Genomic DNA, 17,606 nt, shown 5'->3' with positions numbered 1-17,606 from the left:
GGCAGGGTGACACTTTGACACCCTGTTGCACCCCTGAATGTTACATGGGTGCACATGTGGCACACATACATGGCCTAAGGGCATGTATATCGGCCACATGGCACTGTTAAAAAAGCACAAAATTGCTTTTTTATTGATTTTCGTTATTTACCACCAACTTGTAGTTGGTGGTAAATAACGAATCCTTACAAGTGAAAAGCACCCACTTGAGTGCTTCCTACATTAAGGATTCAGTAATTTACTGAATCGGTATTTAAGAATTCGGTAAATTACCAAATCCTTAAATTAGGCCCCTACATCTATAATGCCTAATACCGGTTGGTAACGGCCGAAATTCAGTAATTTCGGTTGTTACCGACTGGTATCAGGCTTCCTACATCTGGCCCTAAGTTTCCCAAGATAAATTGCTTGATATTGTCTCTGTATGTTGAGTTTTCACCATAGTCCTGTTGTATTCTTTCTCATACTGACGCTATAAAAAATGTCCCCTTAGTGAGCCATGGTCCCCGATCATCCCCGGCAGAGCTGAGCAGCTCCAACCAGCTCTTACTGCGGGAACGCAAGTCTTCAGCTCCAGCGCACTCTAGCCAGCCTACGTTGTTTACTTTCGATCCGCCTTCCAACCACATACACCAAGCCACACTGTCGGCCAGCGCCCCACAGGACTATCTCTTCCTGCACCAGTGCATGAGCAGAAAAACTGAAAACACAAGGTAAGGAGTTGGTTCAGGTCATACTCAAGAAAACGTCTCTCGGAGGTTGTGGATTTCCATCTCTTTAAACCAATGATAGAGTGGATTGATTTATGTAGCTGCTTCTGCTGATTTAAAACAATCTGCCATGACACTTAATATTGGTGGTATTTGTCAGTCTGAGAAAAGGCTGGTAACCCTGAATGCGAATTATTTGAATGAGGTTGCTCTTCAATCTGTAACCATTATGTACTTTTGGGTAAACAACACAGTTATAGGCTTTTAAGATGTATGCATGCACATTTAAGGATTTATGCAGTATTAGATATGTTTTTATTTTGACAGAACTGAACCAACAACGAAATGGTCTGCTGACACCAGTTTTATATCCCTAAGGGACAGACTAGATGATGTACATTGAAATGATTCATAAATGTTTGATCTGAACAATTGATGTGCAAATGGTGTACAAGCGTTATATGTCCAATCACATGTAGTAGTTTCGCTGGCAGAACTTTGCCTTGTAGAAAGACTACTCAAGACTTGGAACACATTTACAAATAGCATTTTGTATGTTGTGAACAATTCACTTCATTCTTCAACATGAGATGATTCCAGGATTACTGATTTTAACATGATTTTAAATTTGGCTTTCACAAGGTGTATGGTTCAATGTTGACCTGTCCTTCTTCCACCAAACCTCGAAGGTCAAGTGAAGGACAAACATCAAATGTTTGATGGTTCTTAGGATCTTGCCACTGCTGCGTACAAAATACCAAATGGATCTGTACTGGGCTTCAATTCTTTTTTTTGGCGGGCTACTGCAGCAAAGTCCAGGCTGGAGAATCTACAAAGAGATGTAAAAATTTAGAGGATCCCAAAAACAGGGAACCGGAATATGCTTCAAACAGAGAAAGGTTTATGACCCCACACGGGGAACATCCTTTACAACGAATGTTTTACAACGCGGTACCATTACCACGCAAGTTTTACAACAAAAGTCGTTACTACGACTTTCGCTGGAGGGCGCTCTAGGATAGGGAATAGTTTAATTTACTATCCAACACCTTCCCTACTATCCACGGGGACTGGAGTTGGAATAGTAAATTAAACTATTCACTATCCAGCGCCCCCCAACGCAAGTCGTAACGACTTGCGTTGTAAATCCTGTGTCATATCGGTACGCGTTGTAAAAGCACGCGTTGTACCGTCATACATCCACCTCATACCAGTGGTTCTTAGTGGAGGATCACATTTACAATTGTATGCCCATTTTTAATGTCTTCATGAGAAATGTGTTGAATTGCTTTGAAAACTGGACCCTCTTTGTCTTTACTGCTTAACTTTAAAACGTCACATTTTACAGACTATCGACTTTCTATGTAGATATTGTCACATGCATCATGTTTTTAAATATCGGAGATGAAACTCGTACTCATTAAATAATACTCATGCCCATGATATAATAAAACTCATACTATTAATCTCTCTGTCCTTATCCTAGAGAGAGACCCTGTGGCACTGTCAAGAGCTAGAAGCAAGCACACATTGTTATCCCATTGCCTTTTGTTAACTTTATTAACTGCTTTCACACCTCCCCTGGGCACATCATAGGCTTTTCAACCGGTCAGTTGCAAACCGCCAGTTCCTCTTGAGTATCATACGTTAACTGTTAACTTGCCTGTACAATATCTAGAGGTATTATATTGTTTTCATTTTAGTAGCCTTCCACCAAAGCCTTGTAAGTGTACCAAACAATGGCCTAAGAAAAAACATGTGTTTTAGCGGTTCCTCGACAGAGGTCGATCTGGGCACATCATCTGATAATCCTGGATGGGTGTTGGGTGGAGAGATAAAAAGAACATGGGTTCCAAATGTGTTATTACACAACGACATAGGCGTTTAACTCCACATGTACTAAGAGAAAGACCCTTTAAGATCAGTCTAAAACAGAACACAGAGCTATGTTTGTATGTTTCAAGAGCATGTAGTTTCATACATGGCCGCATAGAGTGACTTGGTGCTAATGAAGCAGTCAGTGCGAAATTGGAAAAGCATGCAATAAAATGGAGACATCACTTGTTCAGAGAGAAGATTTAACCCTCATAAAACAACAAGGGGCAAGCTAATTTTAAAGAGCCCATTTGCAGCAAGCATTTCTAAAAAACAGAGATCCAGGCTAATCCCGGGTGGTGCAGCTTGGTTGATACATCAATGTCTTCTAACAGAGAATGCCCTGCAAACCCTGAACGTTAGGTTCAAATCCAAATTTTCTTACATTTATGTGGTGGAAAAATCAAGAATTTATGGTTAACAACAAAAATCTCATCCCACACTTCTCAAATGTAAACCGCACCTGACGTGTGGATGGGCCTATCACATATGACAGGGTAGGCTGAAAAAGACAGCACGTGACTGACGGAAACAGGGCTGTGAAAAGGCCAGTTTGTGCAAGGTTTGAAGGATGCAGTCTTCTGGTCCGCGGTTGGCCGATAGCCAGGTAGACCTACCAATGCAGGTTGCCACAAAAGCCGCTCTTGCTTTTGCAAGTAATTCACTAGAGTTGGAGACTTCATGGAAAAGTGTAATGAGCCATGATAGTATGGTCAGTTTTTCATCTAAAGGTAGGAAAATCTTGGTGTAAGTGATGTGTGGGATGTCAGGTTATCTATGAGAGGTAAGATGTGTGTTGTTTGATGACAATGTGACATCAGTGGGAAGTTACAATATAGTTGAAAGAAATTTTTTCTTTTATTTACGTGGCCTATTTTGAGAGTCCCTGTAACAGGCAGGCCATGTAGGAGGTCAGGGTGGATATTGGAAAAGATACATTCATCGGTGGTCGGGGTGGGAAAGACATTGAAACAAAGACAGGTTCCGGGTCCATCTCGAGGAAGACCCTTTGCTAATTGTATCCTTCACCCAATTGTAACGTGTGCTGATACCCAACTAAAGTCAAGTTTGCACCATATAAAACTTTATAAATAAATAAATAAAAATAAATCTCCTCCCATCCTTCCACTTTTTCTTTAATTCCCCCACTGTTAGACCTGTCTGCATCTGGGGGTGTTCTAACCATCATTATTTATTTTTGTCCCCCTTAGCCTCCCAGTGTTTCTATTTTTATTTTTTATATCCACCAGGATTTTTCAGTGCTGTCAGGGGGCTAGGTGTTCCTTGACTATGACGCCATTTTCCCCTCATACTCTGTGAGGCCTAGTTAAGCTCCTGGAAAATCTAGGGACACCCATGAACCTAAAATGGTGTCCACCAACTGCCATAACGGACATCCCAGGAGGGCAGACCCATAGGCTAACATGAGGAAGGTTCCAGAAACATCTAGTGGCTTCCAGAGGTCTCAGGCCACTCTATAAAAGGCCAATGACCAGCAGCCATTTTGTACAGTCTCAGGAGTGACCAGTGAGGAGAGAGGCGACTTGAGGAGGAGGATTGCGCACCAGCAGTGACACGATCGACCTGTGGGGCCGGCTGTCGCTTCATTGGGAAGTGCCCCCTTTCAGGCTGACCAAACCCCACTGTCACGTCATCCATTAACAGTGACCAGAGACTCTGTGGCAAAGTATCAATCTATGCGACTTTATGAATTGAGGCTCTCGAGTGACCCGACCGCCTCGCCTGGTAGGCCGTGTGCAGGGCAGGTGAATGAGACTAGCCGCCACTGCAGCGCACGAGATCGCTACACACATTGAGGAATTAAGCGGCAGAATCAGCTGTTGATCCTACCTGCAGGAGACGCCAAGTTGATCTCTGAAGCGAGATCGGTAGGGAAGAGAGAGAGCCCAGCTGACCCGTGTTGTGACAGGAAGGACCCGGCGGCGTCAGAGGAGGTACGCCTGAGGCGGAGTCCGATTTCAGGAAGGACCCGGCAGCGTCAGAGGAGGTGCGCCTGAGGCGGAGCCTGACTTCAGGAAGGACCCGGCCGCGTCAGAGGAGGTGCGCCTGAGGCGGAGCTTCAGCCCGAGGAACCGCGGAAGGAGGCAGAAGCGCCGCCACGGTCCCTCCGGAGGAGCGTCCCGGACTGGAGTAAGCCTTTTCCGTTTCCCCACCCCGACGTCGACTTCCACAGAGGCCTCGTCATCAGCGCTGGAAAAAGACAACCGAGCGCTAGGGCAACTCAAGCCGGATTGCCCTTCAGACAAAGTAAGCGGGGAAGCGGGAGGCGGCACAGTTGGAGTTCAATGATCCCTGAATTACCGGCGGAGAGGGTAGCTGACTACTGACATCCCGTCTAGGAATAAGAACTCGAGGAACTTGGTTAACAACCCTCCCAGCCTAAGAGTAACCGTTTTCTTCAAGATAATCACGGGGGAAGGAGTGAGAAGGGAAACGAAGCGCTAGGTTCTTGTGCCTGGCATAGGAGTATTGTAAGTTGGGCCTCAGGGAGCCAGTGGTGGACGGGGTCCATCTCTAAAATCCTTCCAGTCAGTTATTCACTCGGAGGCAGTTCTTTTACAAGAAAGGTGTAGCCATAGAATAGACAAAGGGAAGCCTTATTAATTTACCTTGTCTTCTTTTAGCCATCTAGCTGGTTGCATGATCTGTGAGGAACGCTGCTGGGGGTAGAAACCTGTTGAGCTGTTCTGGAAGCTGAGAGCAGAGGGGTAATGTACATGCCAGGTTTATGTAAAGTAGCACATTGAACCTGTAGAGTGAATTTTCCCTTCTGTGATAACTAATTGAAGAAGCATTCTGTGAAACTGAAAGTAATTTACCTCAAATGAAATGTACCTGTGATTTAGCCTTACTGAAGTGAGAAAAGTATTGAAGACTGTGAAACTTATATGAACTTATGCTGAACTAATTGTAAACTGATTTTGCCTAAGAAAAGAACAAAGAGAATTTTTATAAAAGGTACTGGTATTTTTCTAAACTGGTGTAGCGTCTTTTATTTTTAGTGGTCAGTCATTGGGTTACTGTGAGTGGGTCCTGTAAGCACTTAACCAACGCCTTGGAGTTTAGCTGTTCCCCCTACTGTGCCAGGCTACCCTATGTAGTTTAGGATACCCTAGGTCTAACATAATTGGTGTTTCAGCGGTGGGATAACGGATCTGTGCTTACACTCACTTAATAGTAACGCAGTGCTTACCACGGGCCTACACCTGGAGTTTTCTCCCTGCGGCCCTCCTAATCTGAATTTTGTTTTTTTCTAAATTTATTTCTGGTGGTGGGTGGAGGTTGACCACAGGTCACTTTTTGGTTTTCTCCTGTGTAAAAAGTTTATTCTCTAAGTGAAAATGGAGGTAAACGTGGAAGAGCTGGAAAACTATACTGTGACCCAACTAAAGGAATGGTGTCAGCAGCAAGGTGTATTCTTTAAGAAAGGTGCCAGGAAAGGCGAGCTGCTGACAAGCATACGGGCATGGGTGGAGGCTCATTCCGGGGAGGAACCAGACCCAGAGGGGAGTGACAGGGACACTGTCCTTGAGACCGCAACGCTGTACCAAGCGGGAGGGGGGAATCTTCTGACAGGTCCCAGGACACCTTCCAGGGTGGGCAGCAGTGTCTCAGAGAGGGGTTTGACCGACGCTGAGCTAGAAGATAGGAGGGAGGAGAGAAGAATGAGGTTAGAACTAGCCAGGATGGATATGGAAAGGGAGGACAAGAGGTTAGCCCATGAGCGAACCATTAAAGAAATGGACCTACAAGCTCTAAACCTAAGGTCTCCCAATTCTGATAATGGTGGCAGCGAAACCAAGGTGAACACCAGAGAACCCAGACCCTATTTACCCAAAGATGTCATGGCTAGCTACGCACCAAGTGATGATATTGCAAAATGGCTAGCCGCCTATGAGGTCTCATTGAGGGCCCATGGGATCTTGGAAGCCCACTGGGGGGGTGGGTTGTATAAATACATGCCACCTGCTGGCAGGGATACCTTGTTAGCCCTGGAGCAGCGTGAACAGACCCACTACCCTGCTATGAAGGTGGCGCTGATAAGGAAGTTTGGGCTAACCCCTGAGAAGTATCGGCAGAAGTTTAGGGGTAGCCACAAACTAGGCACGCAGAATTGGGTGGACTTTTTGGATTACGCCAGGAAGGCCTTGGAGGGTTGGGTGAAAGGCAGCGAGGTAGGGGACTATGAAGGTTTATATGACCTCATACTCAGGGAACACCTACTCGAGAAATGTTTTCCCGAGCTGCGACAGCATCTGGTGGACAGCAAGCTGACCAGCCCCAGGAAGCTTGCTGAGGAGGCGGACATCTGGGCTAGTACCCGGGTGTCATCAAAGGGGACTGGAGGGGATTCCCAGAAGTCTGGACAGGGCGCCCCCCAGAAGAAAGAGGGCAGGGAAAATAAGAGGGAGTTCTCAAAAGGTCCACAAAATACTTCACAAGGAAGGGGCAGAGGATTCATCCCTAAGGGTAACCCCCCTCGCAACCCTAATCCTGGCCAAAGCCAGCAGCCAAGGGTTGTTCATTGTTTCGAGTGTGGTGGTGTGGGACACTATAAAGGAGACGTGAGATGCCCAAAAAGACCACCCCCTCCCACTGGAGGAAAAGCCCCGGGAATAACTAGTGTAGTGCTCGGGGAGGAGATGCCTTTGGGTAACGGAGGGGAGCGGGCGGGTGTCACTTTAGTGTCCCTGGGTGATAAGGAGATGGTGCCAAAGACCCAACTGCCCTCTAATACTACCAAGTATGAGCAGTGAGTCACCATCAACGGCCGTAGAGGGGAGGCTCTGAGAGACACAGGAGCCAGTATGACTATGGTAAGGAGTCAACTGGTGTCTCCAGAGCAGGTCATCCCAGATGTACTCCATCCCGCCGTGATGGCTGACGGCAGATTGGGCCACTATCCTGTGGCCGAGGTTCCCTTTGAATGGGGAGGGGTTGCAGGCCCACTTCGAGTTGCCGTAAGCCCTGCCGTGCCTGTTGACTGCCTGTTAGGAAATGATATGGAGCACAATGCTTGGAGGGGGGTGGAGTACCGGACTCATTCTGAGATGTTGGGACCCCCTGACTGGGCCTGTGTCAACACAAGGTCCACGACTACCCGGAGGGGGAGTTCACTTACGCTGGAGCCTGGAACAATGGCCCAGCCGGCTGCCAGAGAAGAGAAGGACAGGAGGCCGGAGGACCCTGCCTCGGCATCTCCACCTCGTGAGACAGACAGGCCACCTGCAGAGGTGGATCTGGAGTCCACAGGGGAGAATGTTGCTTCCTTGGAGAACCTACCCATCCCTACTGAATGGCATGTGGAGGGAGGTCCTTCCAGGGAAGAGTTCTGCAAAGCTCAGAAGGAGTGTCCTACTCTTGAGGGGCTGCGGCAACAGGCCAAAGCCCAGGCAGCAGGGAACATTGTAGGGAGCTACCAGATTTACTGGGAGGATGGACTCCTCTACAGTGAGCCCAAGGCACCCGGACATGGTTCATCCAGGGCCTTGGTGGTCCCACAATGCTTTAGAGCCTTTCTTTTGGAACTGGCTCATGAGATACCATTGGCAGGACACCTAGGACAGGACAAGACCTTTGCCCGGCTTGTTCCCCACTTTTAGTGGCCTCGGATGAGAGTGGCGTCTGATACATATTGTCGGATGTGTGTGTCTTGCCAAGCCAGTGGGAAAACAGGGGTGAAGCTAAAAGCTCCCCTGGAACCACTACCTGTCGTTAGCACCCCCTTTGAAAGGGTGGGCATCGACATTGTAGGGCCATTAGATCCACCAACTTCAGCTGGTCACCGGTTCATCCTGGTTTTAGTGGATCATGCCACACGGTACCCAGAGGCAATACCTCTGAGGACCATCACTGCACCCGCAGTGGCAAGGGCCCTGATGGGGATCTTCACCCGAGTGGGTTTCCCCAAGGAGGTTGTGTCCGACAGGGGGACTAACTTCCTTTCAGCATACATGCGGGCTATGTGGAAGGAGTGCGGTGTTACCTATCGGTTTACCACCCCTTACCACCCACAAACCAATGGTCTTGTGGAAAGGTTCAATAAAACCTTGAAAGGTATGATAAGAAGTCTGCCTGAGAGCCTGCGGAGGAAATGGGACGTCCTCCTACCCTGTCTCTTGTTTTCCTACAGGGAAGTGCCACAGAAGAGAGTGGGCTTCAGCCCCTTCGAACTTTTGTACGGGCACCCTGTACGGGGTCCTCTCAGCCTGGTGAAGGATGGATGGGAAAAGACTCCCAGGAAGCTTCCCCAGGACGTGGTGAGCTACATGCTGGCCTTCCGGAGCCAAATGGCCAAGTTGTGGAAGCAAGCTTCTGACAACTTGGAAGCCAGCCAAGCAGTTATGAAGGAGTGGTATGACCACAATGCTCACCCAGTGGAACTGGAGCCTGGACAAAAAGTGTGGGTGATGGAACCTGGAGAGCTAAATGCCCTCCAGGATCGTTGGACAGGCCCCTTTGAGGTATTGGAGAAAAAGGGTAAAGCCACTTACTTGGTGGATCTTAAGACCCCGAGACAGCCCCACCGGGTGCTGCATGCCAATCGCCTCAAGCCACACCATGAGAGGCCCGAGGTTGTCTTAATGATGGTGACCGATGGAGCAGAGGAAGAGGAAAGCGAACCTCTCCCTGATCTTCTCTCGTCTCAAGAAAAGGATGGGTCGGTGGAGGGAGTGATTCTCTCACCATCCCTGACTCCTGAACAGCAGAGAGATTGCCGCCAGATCCTGGAGCAATTTTCTTCTCTGTTCTCCCTTGTCCCGGGTAGGACCCACCTGTGTACCCATGACGTGGACACAGGAGACAGCCCACCTGTGAAGTCTAAGATCTACCGGCTGTCGGACAAGGTGAAGGCCAGCATCAAAAGTGAAGTCGCTAAGATGCTGGAGCTAGGAGTGATTGAACCTTCTAGTAGCCCTTGGTCTAGTCTGGTGGTTTTGGTACCGAAAGCTGCCCCGCCGGGCACCACACCTGAATTGAGATTCTGTGTGGACTACCGAGGACTAAATTCAGTAACCAAGACAGATGCTCATCCCATCCCAAGGGCGGATGAACTTATCGACCGGCTGGGAGCTGCCCAATACTTAAGTACCTTTGACCTAACTTCAGGGTACTGGCAGATTTCCCTTACTGAGGGGGCGAAGGAAAGGTCAGCCTTCTCTACACCTCAGTGACACTACCAGTTCTGTGTGATGCCCTTCAGGCTCAAGAACGCCCCTGCCACTTTTCAGCGGCTGGTGAACAAGGTCCTTTCTGGTATGGAAGCTTTTTCTGCTGCTTACCTGGATGACATTGCTGTCTTCAGTAGCAGCTGGGAGGACCATTTGCAACATTTGCAAGCTGTTCTTCATGCCCTGCAACAGGCTGGCTTGACAATCAAGGCCAGCAAGTGTCAGGTCGGACAGGGGTCGGTGGTGTACCTAGGCCACTTGGTGGGCAGAGGGTCTGTGCAGCCCCTCCAGGCAAAGATTGAGGCTATCATAGCCTGGGAGCCCCCCAAGACTCAAACTGAGGTCCGAGCCTTCCTGGGCCTCACTGGATACTACCGTCGCTTCGTGAAGGGGTATGGCACCATTGTGGCACCCCTCACTGAACTTACCTCTAAGAAACAACCCCGACGGGTAGTCTGGACGGAGGCTTGCCAGCGAGCCTTCATGACCTTGAAGCAAGCATTGTGTACTGCTCCAATACTTAAGGCCCCTGATTTTGCTAGAGAATTCATTGTCCAAACAGATGCGTCAGAACATGGCATTGGGGCAGTGTTATCGCAACTAAATTATGAGGGCTTGGATCAACCCGTGGTTTTCCTGTCTAGGAGACTACTCCCCAGGGAACGGAGGAGCGAGAAGCCTTTGCGGTGGTTTGGGCTCTGAAGAAGCTGCGGCCATACTTGTTTGGCTCGCACTGCCTGGTTCAGACTGACCACCGCCCCCTTCGTTGGCTAATGCAAATGAAGGGGGAGAATCCCAAGTTGTTAAGGTGGTCCATCTCCCTACAGGGAATGGACTTTCGGGTGGAACATCGGCCTGGAATGGACCATGCCAACGCAGACGGTCTATCCAGGTATTTCCGCCTTAGTGATGAGAACTCCCAAGGGATTGGGTAGCTCTCCCCACTTTCAGCTGGGGGGGACGCGTGTTAGACCTGTCTGCATCTGGGGGTGTTCTAACCATCATTATTTATTTTTGTCCCCCTTAGCCTCCCAGTGTTTCTATTTTTATTTTTTATATCCACCAGGATTTTTCAGTGCTGTCAGGGGGCTAGGTGTTCCTTGACTATGACGCCATTTTCCCCTCATACTCTGTGAGGCCTAGTTAAGCTCCTGGAAAATCTAGGGACACCCATGAACCTAAAATGGTGTCCACCAACTGCCATAACGGACATCCCAGGATGACAGACCCATAGGCTAACATGAGGAAGGTTCCAGAAACATCTAGTGGCTTCCAGAGGTCTCAGGCCACTCTATAAAAGGCCAATGACCAGCAGCCATTTTGTACAGTCTCAGGAGTGACCAGTGAGGAGAGAGGCGACTTGAGGAGGAGGATTGCGCACCAGCAGTGACACGATCGACCTGTGGGGCCGGCTGTCGCTTCATTGGGAAGTGCCCCCTTTCAGGCTGACCAAACCCCACTGTCACGTCATCCATTAACAGTGACCAGAGACTCTGTGGCAAAGTATCAATCTATGCGACTTTATGAATTGAGGCTCTCGAGTGACCCGACCGCCTCGCCTGGTAGGCCGTGTGCAGGGCAGGTGAATGAGACTAGCCGCCACTGCAGCGCACGAGATCGCTACACACATTGAGGAATTAAGCGGCAGAATCAGCTGTTGATCCTACCTGCAGGAGACGCCAAGTTGATCTCTGAAGCGAGATCGGTAGGGAAGAGAGAGAGCCCAGCTGACCCGTGTTGTGACAGGAAGGACCCGGCGGCGTCAGAGGAGGTGCGCCTGAGGCGGAGTCCGATTTCAGGAAGGACCCGGCAGCGTCAGAGGAGGTGCGCCTGAGGCGGAGCCTGACTTCAGGAAGGACCCGGCCGCGTCAGAGGAGGTGCGCCTGAGGCGGAGCTTCAGCCCGAGGAACCGCGGAAGGAGGCAGAAGCGCCGCCACGGTCCCGCCGGAGGAGCGTCCCGGACTGGAGTAAGCCTTTTCCGTTTCCCCACCCCGACGCCGACTTCCACAGAGGCCTCGTCATCAGCGCTGGAAAAAGACAACCGAGCGCGAGGGCAACTCAAGCCGGATTGCCCTTCAGACAAAGTAAGCGGGGAAGCGCTGTGGGGAAGCGGGAGGCGGCACAGTTGGAGTTCAATGATCCCTGAATTACCGGCGGAGAGGGTAGCTGACTACTGACATCCCGTCTAGGAATAAGAACTCGAGGAACTTGGTTAACAACCCTCCCAGCCTAAGAGTAACCGTTTTCTTCAAGATAATCACGGGGGGAAGGAGTGAGAAGGGAAACGAAGCGCTAGGTTCTTGTGCCTGGCATAGGAGTATTGTAAGTTGGGCCTCAGGGAGCCAGTGGTGGACGGGGTCCATCTCTAAAATCCTTCCAGTCAGTTATTCACTCGGAGGCAGTTCTTTTACAAGAAAGGTGTAGCCATAGAATAGACAAAGGGAAGCCTTATTAATTTACCTTGTCTTCTTTTAGCCATCTAGCTGGTTGCATGATCTGTGAGGAACGCTGCTGGGGGTAGAAACCTGTTGAGCTGTTCTGGAAGCTGAGAGCAGAGGGGTAATGTACATGCCAGGTTTATGTAAAGTAGCACATTGAACCTGTAGAGTGAATTTTCCCTTCTGTGATAACTAATTGAAGAAGCATTCTGTGAAACTGAAAGTAATTTACCTCAAATGAAATGTACCTGTGATTTAGCCTTACTGAAGTGAGAAAAGTATTGAAGACTGTGAAACTTATATGAACTTATGCTGAACTAATTGTAAACTGATTTTGCCTAAGAAAAGAACAAAGAGAATTTTTATAAAAGGTACTGGTATTTTTCTAAACTGGTGTAGCGTCTTTTATTTTTAGTGGTCAGTCATTGGGTTACTGTGAGTGGGTCCTGTAAGCACTTAACCAACGCCTTGGAGTTTAGCTGTTCCCCCTACTGTGCCAGGCTACCCTATGTAGTCTAGGATACCCTAGGTCTAACACCCACAAAGTGTACCTCCACCCCCAGTTGTATCATAGAATCTGTGATGTCCCACCACACGCTGCCGGTCAAATGATCAGTGCTCAATTTAGAATGTGTAAACTTAATTAGGGTTGGTGCACATCCGGGGCCCAGGTGTGGCCTATAGCAGGATGCCGATCTTCACAGCGATGAGAAATTACCACACCCACGGCAGAAAAAAAATTACCTGCCGGGTTGGGGAAGGGGTTTTGACAAACGACAAGGGAAAATGGTTTATTTATTTAATTAATTTTACCTCGTGGTTGTCTGTCAAATCCCCTCCCACCTTCACAGGCCGCGGATGCCTCTATAACAGGCAGAAGCCTGTCCTAAGGGGGTTCTGGAAGTACCTGCCTCAGTGTATCTGAAGACATCCTTTCTGGAGCCTCTCTTTGATGACTTTAGTTGGGGGGGTTGGATGGCACTCTCCCACCTTGGCTTGGGCCTACCCAGGGGCATAGCTATTAATGGTGCATTCTGTGCAGTGGTACCTGGGCCATAGTGGAAAGAGCCTTAGCCTGCCCTGCATTGAAGTAAGCATTTGAAAACGCCTATTATGTGGTGCCACTGCCTGCCTGTCTCCTGGCTCCCGGTTTGTTCTTTCGGGTGTTAACCAGGCAGTGATCCATGCCCCGGCAGGTTCTGACCCATCAGATTCTGAGCCATTGCATAGGAGGCAGTGTAAACCTGCAGAAAGAGGCTGTAAGCGAAGGCTTCTGCCCTTCGGCGACTGAGCTGGCTTGTGATTGGAAGACTGTAGAGCAGGTGTCTCCAACGAGTATCTCGTGAACTACTAGTAGCTCTCCAGCTACCTGTGAGTAGCTCTTCTGTGTGCAGTCCAGCCTACTAATACAGAAGCTTTTGCTTAGTTGAATTATTATTTGTGTAGCAAAATTAAAAAGAATGCATTCAGTACGAAAATGCGTATATTTTCAGAACTCATAAGCCGATGTTTGGAGAAAAATGGTTGAATCAAAAAAAGATATATATTTAAAGCTATTATTTGAGTTGGAGAGATTGTTTTACTCTATTTATACTTGGTGTCCTAAGATTGCAGCTATGGCTTTTATGTATTACAAGTGGAATATATCGATTCAATTTGTCAAAGCCTTTTTTACTTTCATTATCAAACCCGGCCTAATGCACTGATGTAATCCCTGCTGGCGATCTTGAATGGCATATTCACTCTTACATCACTAATATTAATCGCTTGGGAGGGTTTTCATTGAACATAAGTAGCTCTTATTACAGAAAAGGTTGGAGACCCCTGCTGCACAGGCAGTCATCCAATGACACAGAAGCTCAGCGCGCGAGAGCACGTTACGCGTAGCTCACCCTTCGAAACGCGCGGCACCACTGAGAAATTTGTTTTCAAACTCCTGGAAGAAAAAAAAAGTTGCCTTTAAGTTTCATGGTCTCAGCTGTCTGGGGGCAGAATAAGCAGATGCTCCAATATATTCATGAACATCCATAAAGCTGAATGGCTAATTCTAGTTTTCTGCATTGATGGAACCTCATCCCTTGACCATTGCTGCTGTCCTGCTGGCACTGGCTCTCATGGGAACCACCGAAAATAACGTGCTCATTCAGTCGTTGGCCTCTTTATTGAGACAGGTTCTACACAGGGGTGTTCATGGAGACCGAGGTGGTGGTATCTTGTCAAGGAGCAGCCTTGTAACTGTGAACTGCCCTGGGGGCCCAAACCAGCCCTAGCAATGCACAGCACCACAACACGCCCTAAATCAAACCACCTGCCTAAAGGCGATTTGGTTTTCAGGGGCTCAGAACCACATAAGACTGAAAAAGATAGCAAATGGAAAGAGAGCTCAGTTGATTCATGTACAAGTTGAAATCTGTGTGTAGCTTAAATAATATGTTTGAATTCTGGCATTGCCCACTCATCCTTTGATCCCTGTGCGGAAGATTAAAAGGAGCATTTGTGACTTGGGCAACTGCTGTGTGTGTGATGACAGTGCATGAATAAACAACAATGTATGCACTGTTCGCCTGATCCATATGAAATGCAGTGTTAAGAGTCACACCCCTCCCTGCAGGAGGGGCCCTGTCTGGGAGCCTCCTGCTGGTTAATGGACTGCTGGGGAGAGATTGGAGGATCTGAGAGTGCTTAGGAGGATGAGGACAGAATGTGCATTCTTCACAGCAGGCACCTGGCAGAGCTGTGTGCATGTGGAAAGGGCTGCTCTTTAAGGCCCTGTGTCTAAACAGCTCCAGGAGCACACTTGCATCCTTTGTGGGTGCTTAGGAAAGTGTGTGGAGTATTCCCAGATAGTGACCCCCATCCTATTGAAGGTTGTGTGTATCCCTGTGCAGGGGGCTGCAAGCTATGTGAATTTATTCAAAGAGGTGTATTCGCCTCCCCTGACTGTAGGGGCACTGTGCCCCAGAGTTGGCAGTGCCTTGGGGGAGTTTGTGTAAATTGCTGTCAGTTTCTGTCGCACGTGAGGCTCTGTATTTCCCATCAGACTGAGCTGGCTGCAGGTATGAGGTGATGCATAAGGTACTGTTAGTCCTCTGACTATTGGATGTTCTTTCTATCCCTGCATGACTTTAAGTGACGTGTATAGTAATGTCTGAACTCCGAGCCTTTCGATATGGCCACCTCTGAGCAGAGGTGGCTGCTATTCAAAAATATTTGTGCAGAGTGCTTTCAAACCCTCATACTTTGAGGGGATTCCTCCTGTTCCATGAAAAATCCATGATAAACGCCTGTTTGTTGCTGGTGGCTTGTTTTCGGTGCACCCATAATAGGTGCGCCAAGAACTTCAACAACATTTGTTAGACAAGGGCACTTAAATCAATGCAAATCGCTCACATCAGATCGTAGTGTTAAAATTACATTGACCCAGAGTACTCCCTACCATGTCACTCTCCCTACATATCGCCTGCTGCATCCCACTGACAGTCCACTTCAGTGACTCTGCACTCTTGTCCCTTGGAATACCACTCCTAGAACATCCTACTCTATAAACATTGTAGACGCCCACGTCAGCGTTTCAACCCTAAGGGACACATCAGCGGCTGATGGAGGCGCGGCCTGGCTTCATGCATGGAGGCGAGCCTGATTTGTGGGGGATTCAGTCCTATATAATTGGCACATGTTTCGAGACTGCTGGTGTTCATCTACCATGGCCGTCTTTTGAATTTTACAGGATTACATTATGCGGAGTCTCATTATATATAAAGGGACGTGGCAGTAGCTTTCAGGCGACTTGTCCTGGTGATACCCTACAAATATTCTTAGGTTTGAAATACCGAAACGTAGATCCTCAGGCCTAGAACTTGTAATTTGTTGGAATATGAAACTGTGAATCGTAACCGGATCCAACTTGATAAAGAGGCCGGGGACTACCATACAGAGCTGCTATTTTATTTGTATATAATTGTGGGGGTTCAAGAGCCTGGCGAGGCCTACAGCGCTGCGTCGCTGGGATACGCACAATAAGAGACACACACACACTGTCGCTATACTGGTGTGGACCGGAAGTGCCGTGCCACTTCGGTCCCTTTATTTAAAGCTTTCTGGCCACGCCTGGCCAGAAAGTGATACATTGTGGGTAGTGCTTCCGGGGGCTCAACCTGAGACCCTCGGAGCACTAGAGCGCTACATCCCTTCCCAACTTGGATTTTCAAAATAAACATAACAATCAGTTCAGCATGCGAAATCAGCTAGTCTGTGATTGGGCCATGGATTAGATCTAAGATTGTATTGCCGCTTGCCTCTTGGAGGGATCTGGTCTCGAGGAGGTCCCGGTGATGGCAGAGATGGTTGTTCTGCGGTGTCCGGGGGCAGGCACGTGGTGTTGTTTGTAGCTGTATTCTCGTCTTCTTCCCTTGCTGCAGGTATGCCACTGTCTGAGCTCTGTCCTTTTGGTGTAGGTATTTGCTTGAACCATGATATGTTACGAGTCACCTCTTCCCCATCTCGGCTGACTGTGATCGCTGTTCCTCTTGTCTCCTTGATGACCCAGGGTTCTGGTTCGAAAGGTGTCTTGAATTTTCCTCCTGGCCTCCTTGTTCGGATCAGCACGGTCTCTCCTGGATTCAGGGTTTTAGTTTGGGCTCTCCTCTTGCGACTTGCCTTCTCGTTGGTCCTTCTTCTCCGTTCTTGTGTGTCTGCTGGCGAGTAGGGTGCGGGAGTCCAATTGTCAGCCATTGGTAGTAGGTCTCTCCGTGGTCCGGCCAGCATCAACGCCCACGGTGACTGCATGGTGGTGCTGTGTGGCGTGCTACGATATTCTCTTAAGAAGGATTGCAGTGCTTCTTCTGGGTCACTCCCTTCTGCGGATGCTATTCGCAGCACTTTGTTTATTGTCCTCATGAAGCGTTCCACCTCGCCGTTGGCTTGTGGCCATTGAGGGGTGATTCGGTGGTGCTTGATTCCCAGGTTGTTCAGAAATTCCTTGAACTCGCCCCCCTGGAATGGGGGCCCATTGTCCGTTTTGATGACCATCGGAATGCCGAATAAGGCGAATGCTTTGCTGAGGATGGGGCGAATGTTCGCGAAGCTGGTTGATGCTGCTGTTTCTACTATGGGGTACTTGGTGTAGTTGTCCATTAGTACTACTGTGATCTTCCCATCTGGGAAACTTCCAAAGTCTAGGCTTAGCCATGCCCATGGCGATGGGGCATGGTCTTCCGTGATTACTGGGGCTGGCACTTCAGGGCTGCTGGTGATTTGACATGCTCGACACTCCCGCACGAGGGCCTCAACGCTCTCCTCTATGTTGGGGAACCATATCTTCTCCCGCATCCTCGCTTTCATTCTGCGGGTGCCTTGGTGTCCTTCGTGTGCCAGGGTGGTTGCTCTCTCTT

At 48.8% G+C, this 17,606-nt stretch overlaps 1 protein-coding gene across 1 annotated transcript in view; it reads left to right on the top strand.

Annotated features, from left to right (window-relative positions):
* Positions 1-17,606, top strand: part of GAB2 (GRB2 associated binding protein 2) — a 157,072-nt gene that overhangs the window by 61,973 nt on the left and 77,493 nt on the right. Inside the window, exon 2 of the mRNA XM_086933906.1 lies at positions 494-713. Coding sequence (XP_086790032.1) covers positions 494-713 — 220 coding nt within the window. The remainder of the gene's footprint in view (positions 1-493; positions 714-17,606) is intronic.

The sequence above is a fragment of the Lissotriton vulgaris genome, chromosome 8 (genome assembly GCF_964263255.1).
Source record: "Lissotriton vulgaris chromosome 8, aLisVul1.2, whole genome shotgun sequence".
Lineage (NCBI taxonomy): Eukaryota > Metazoa > Chordata > Amphibia > Caudata > Salamandridae > Lissotriton > Lissotriton vulgaris.
Note: the sequence above shows the minus strand (reverse complement) of the source record. Positions and strands in the feature narration are given on the sequence as shown.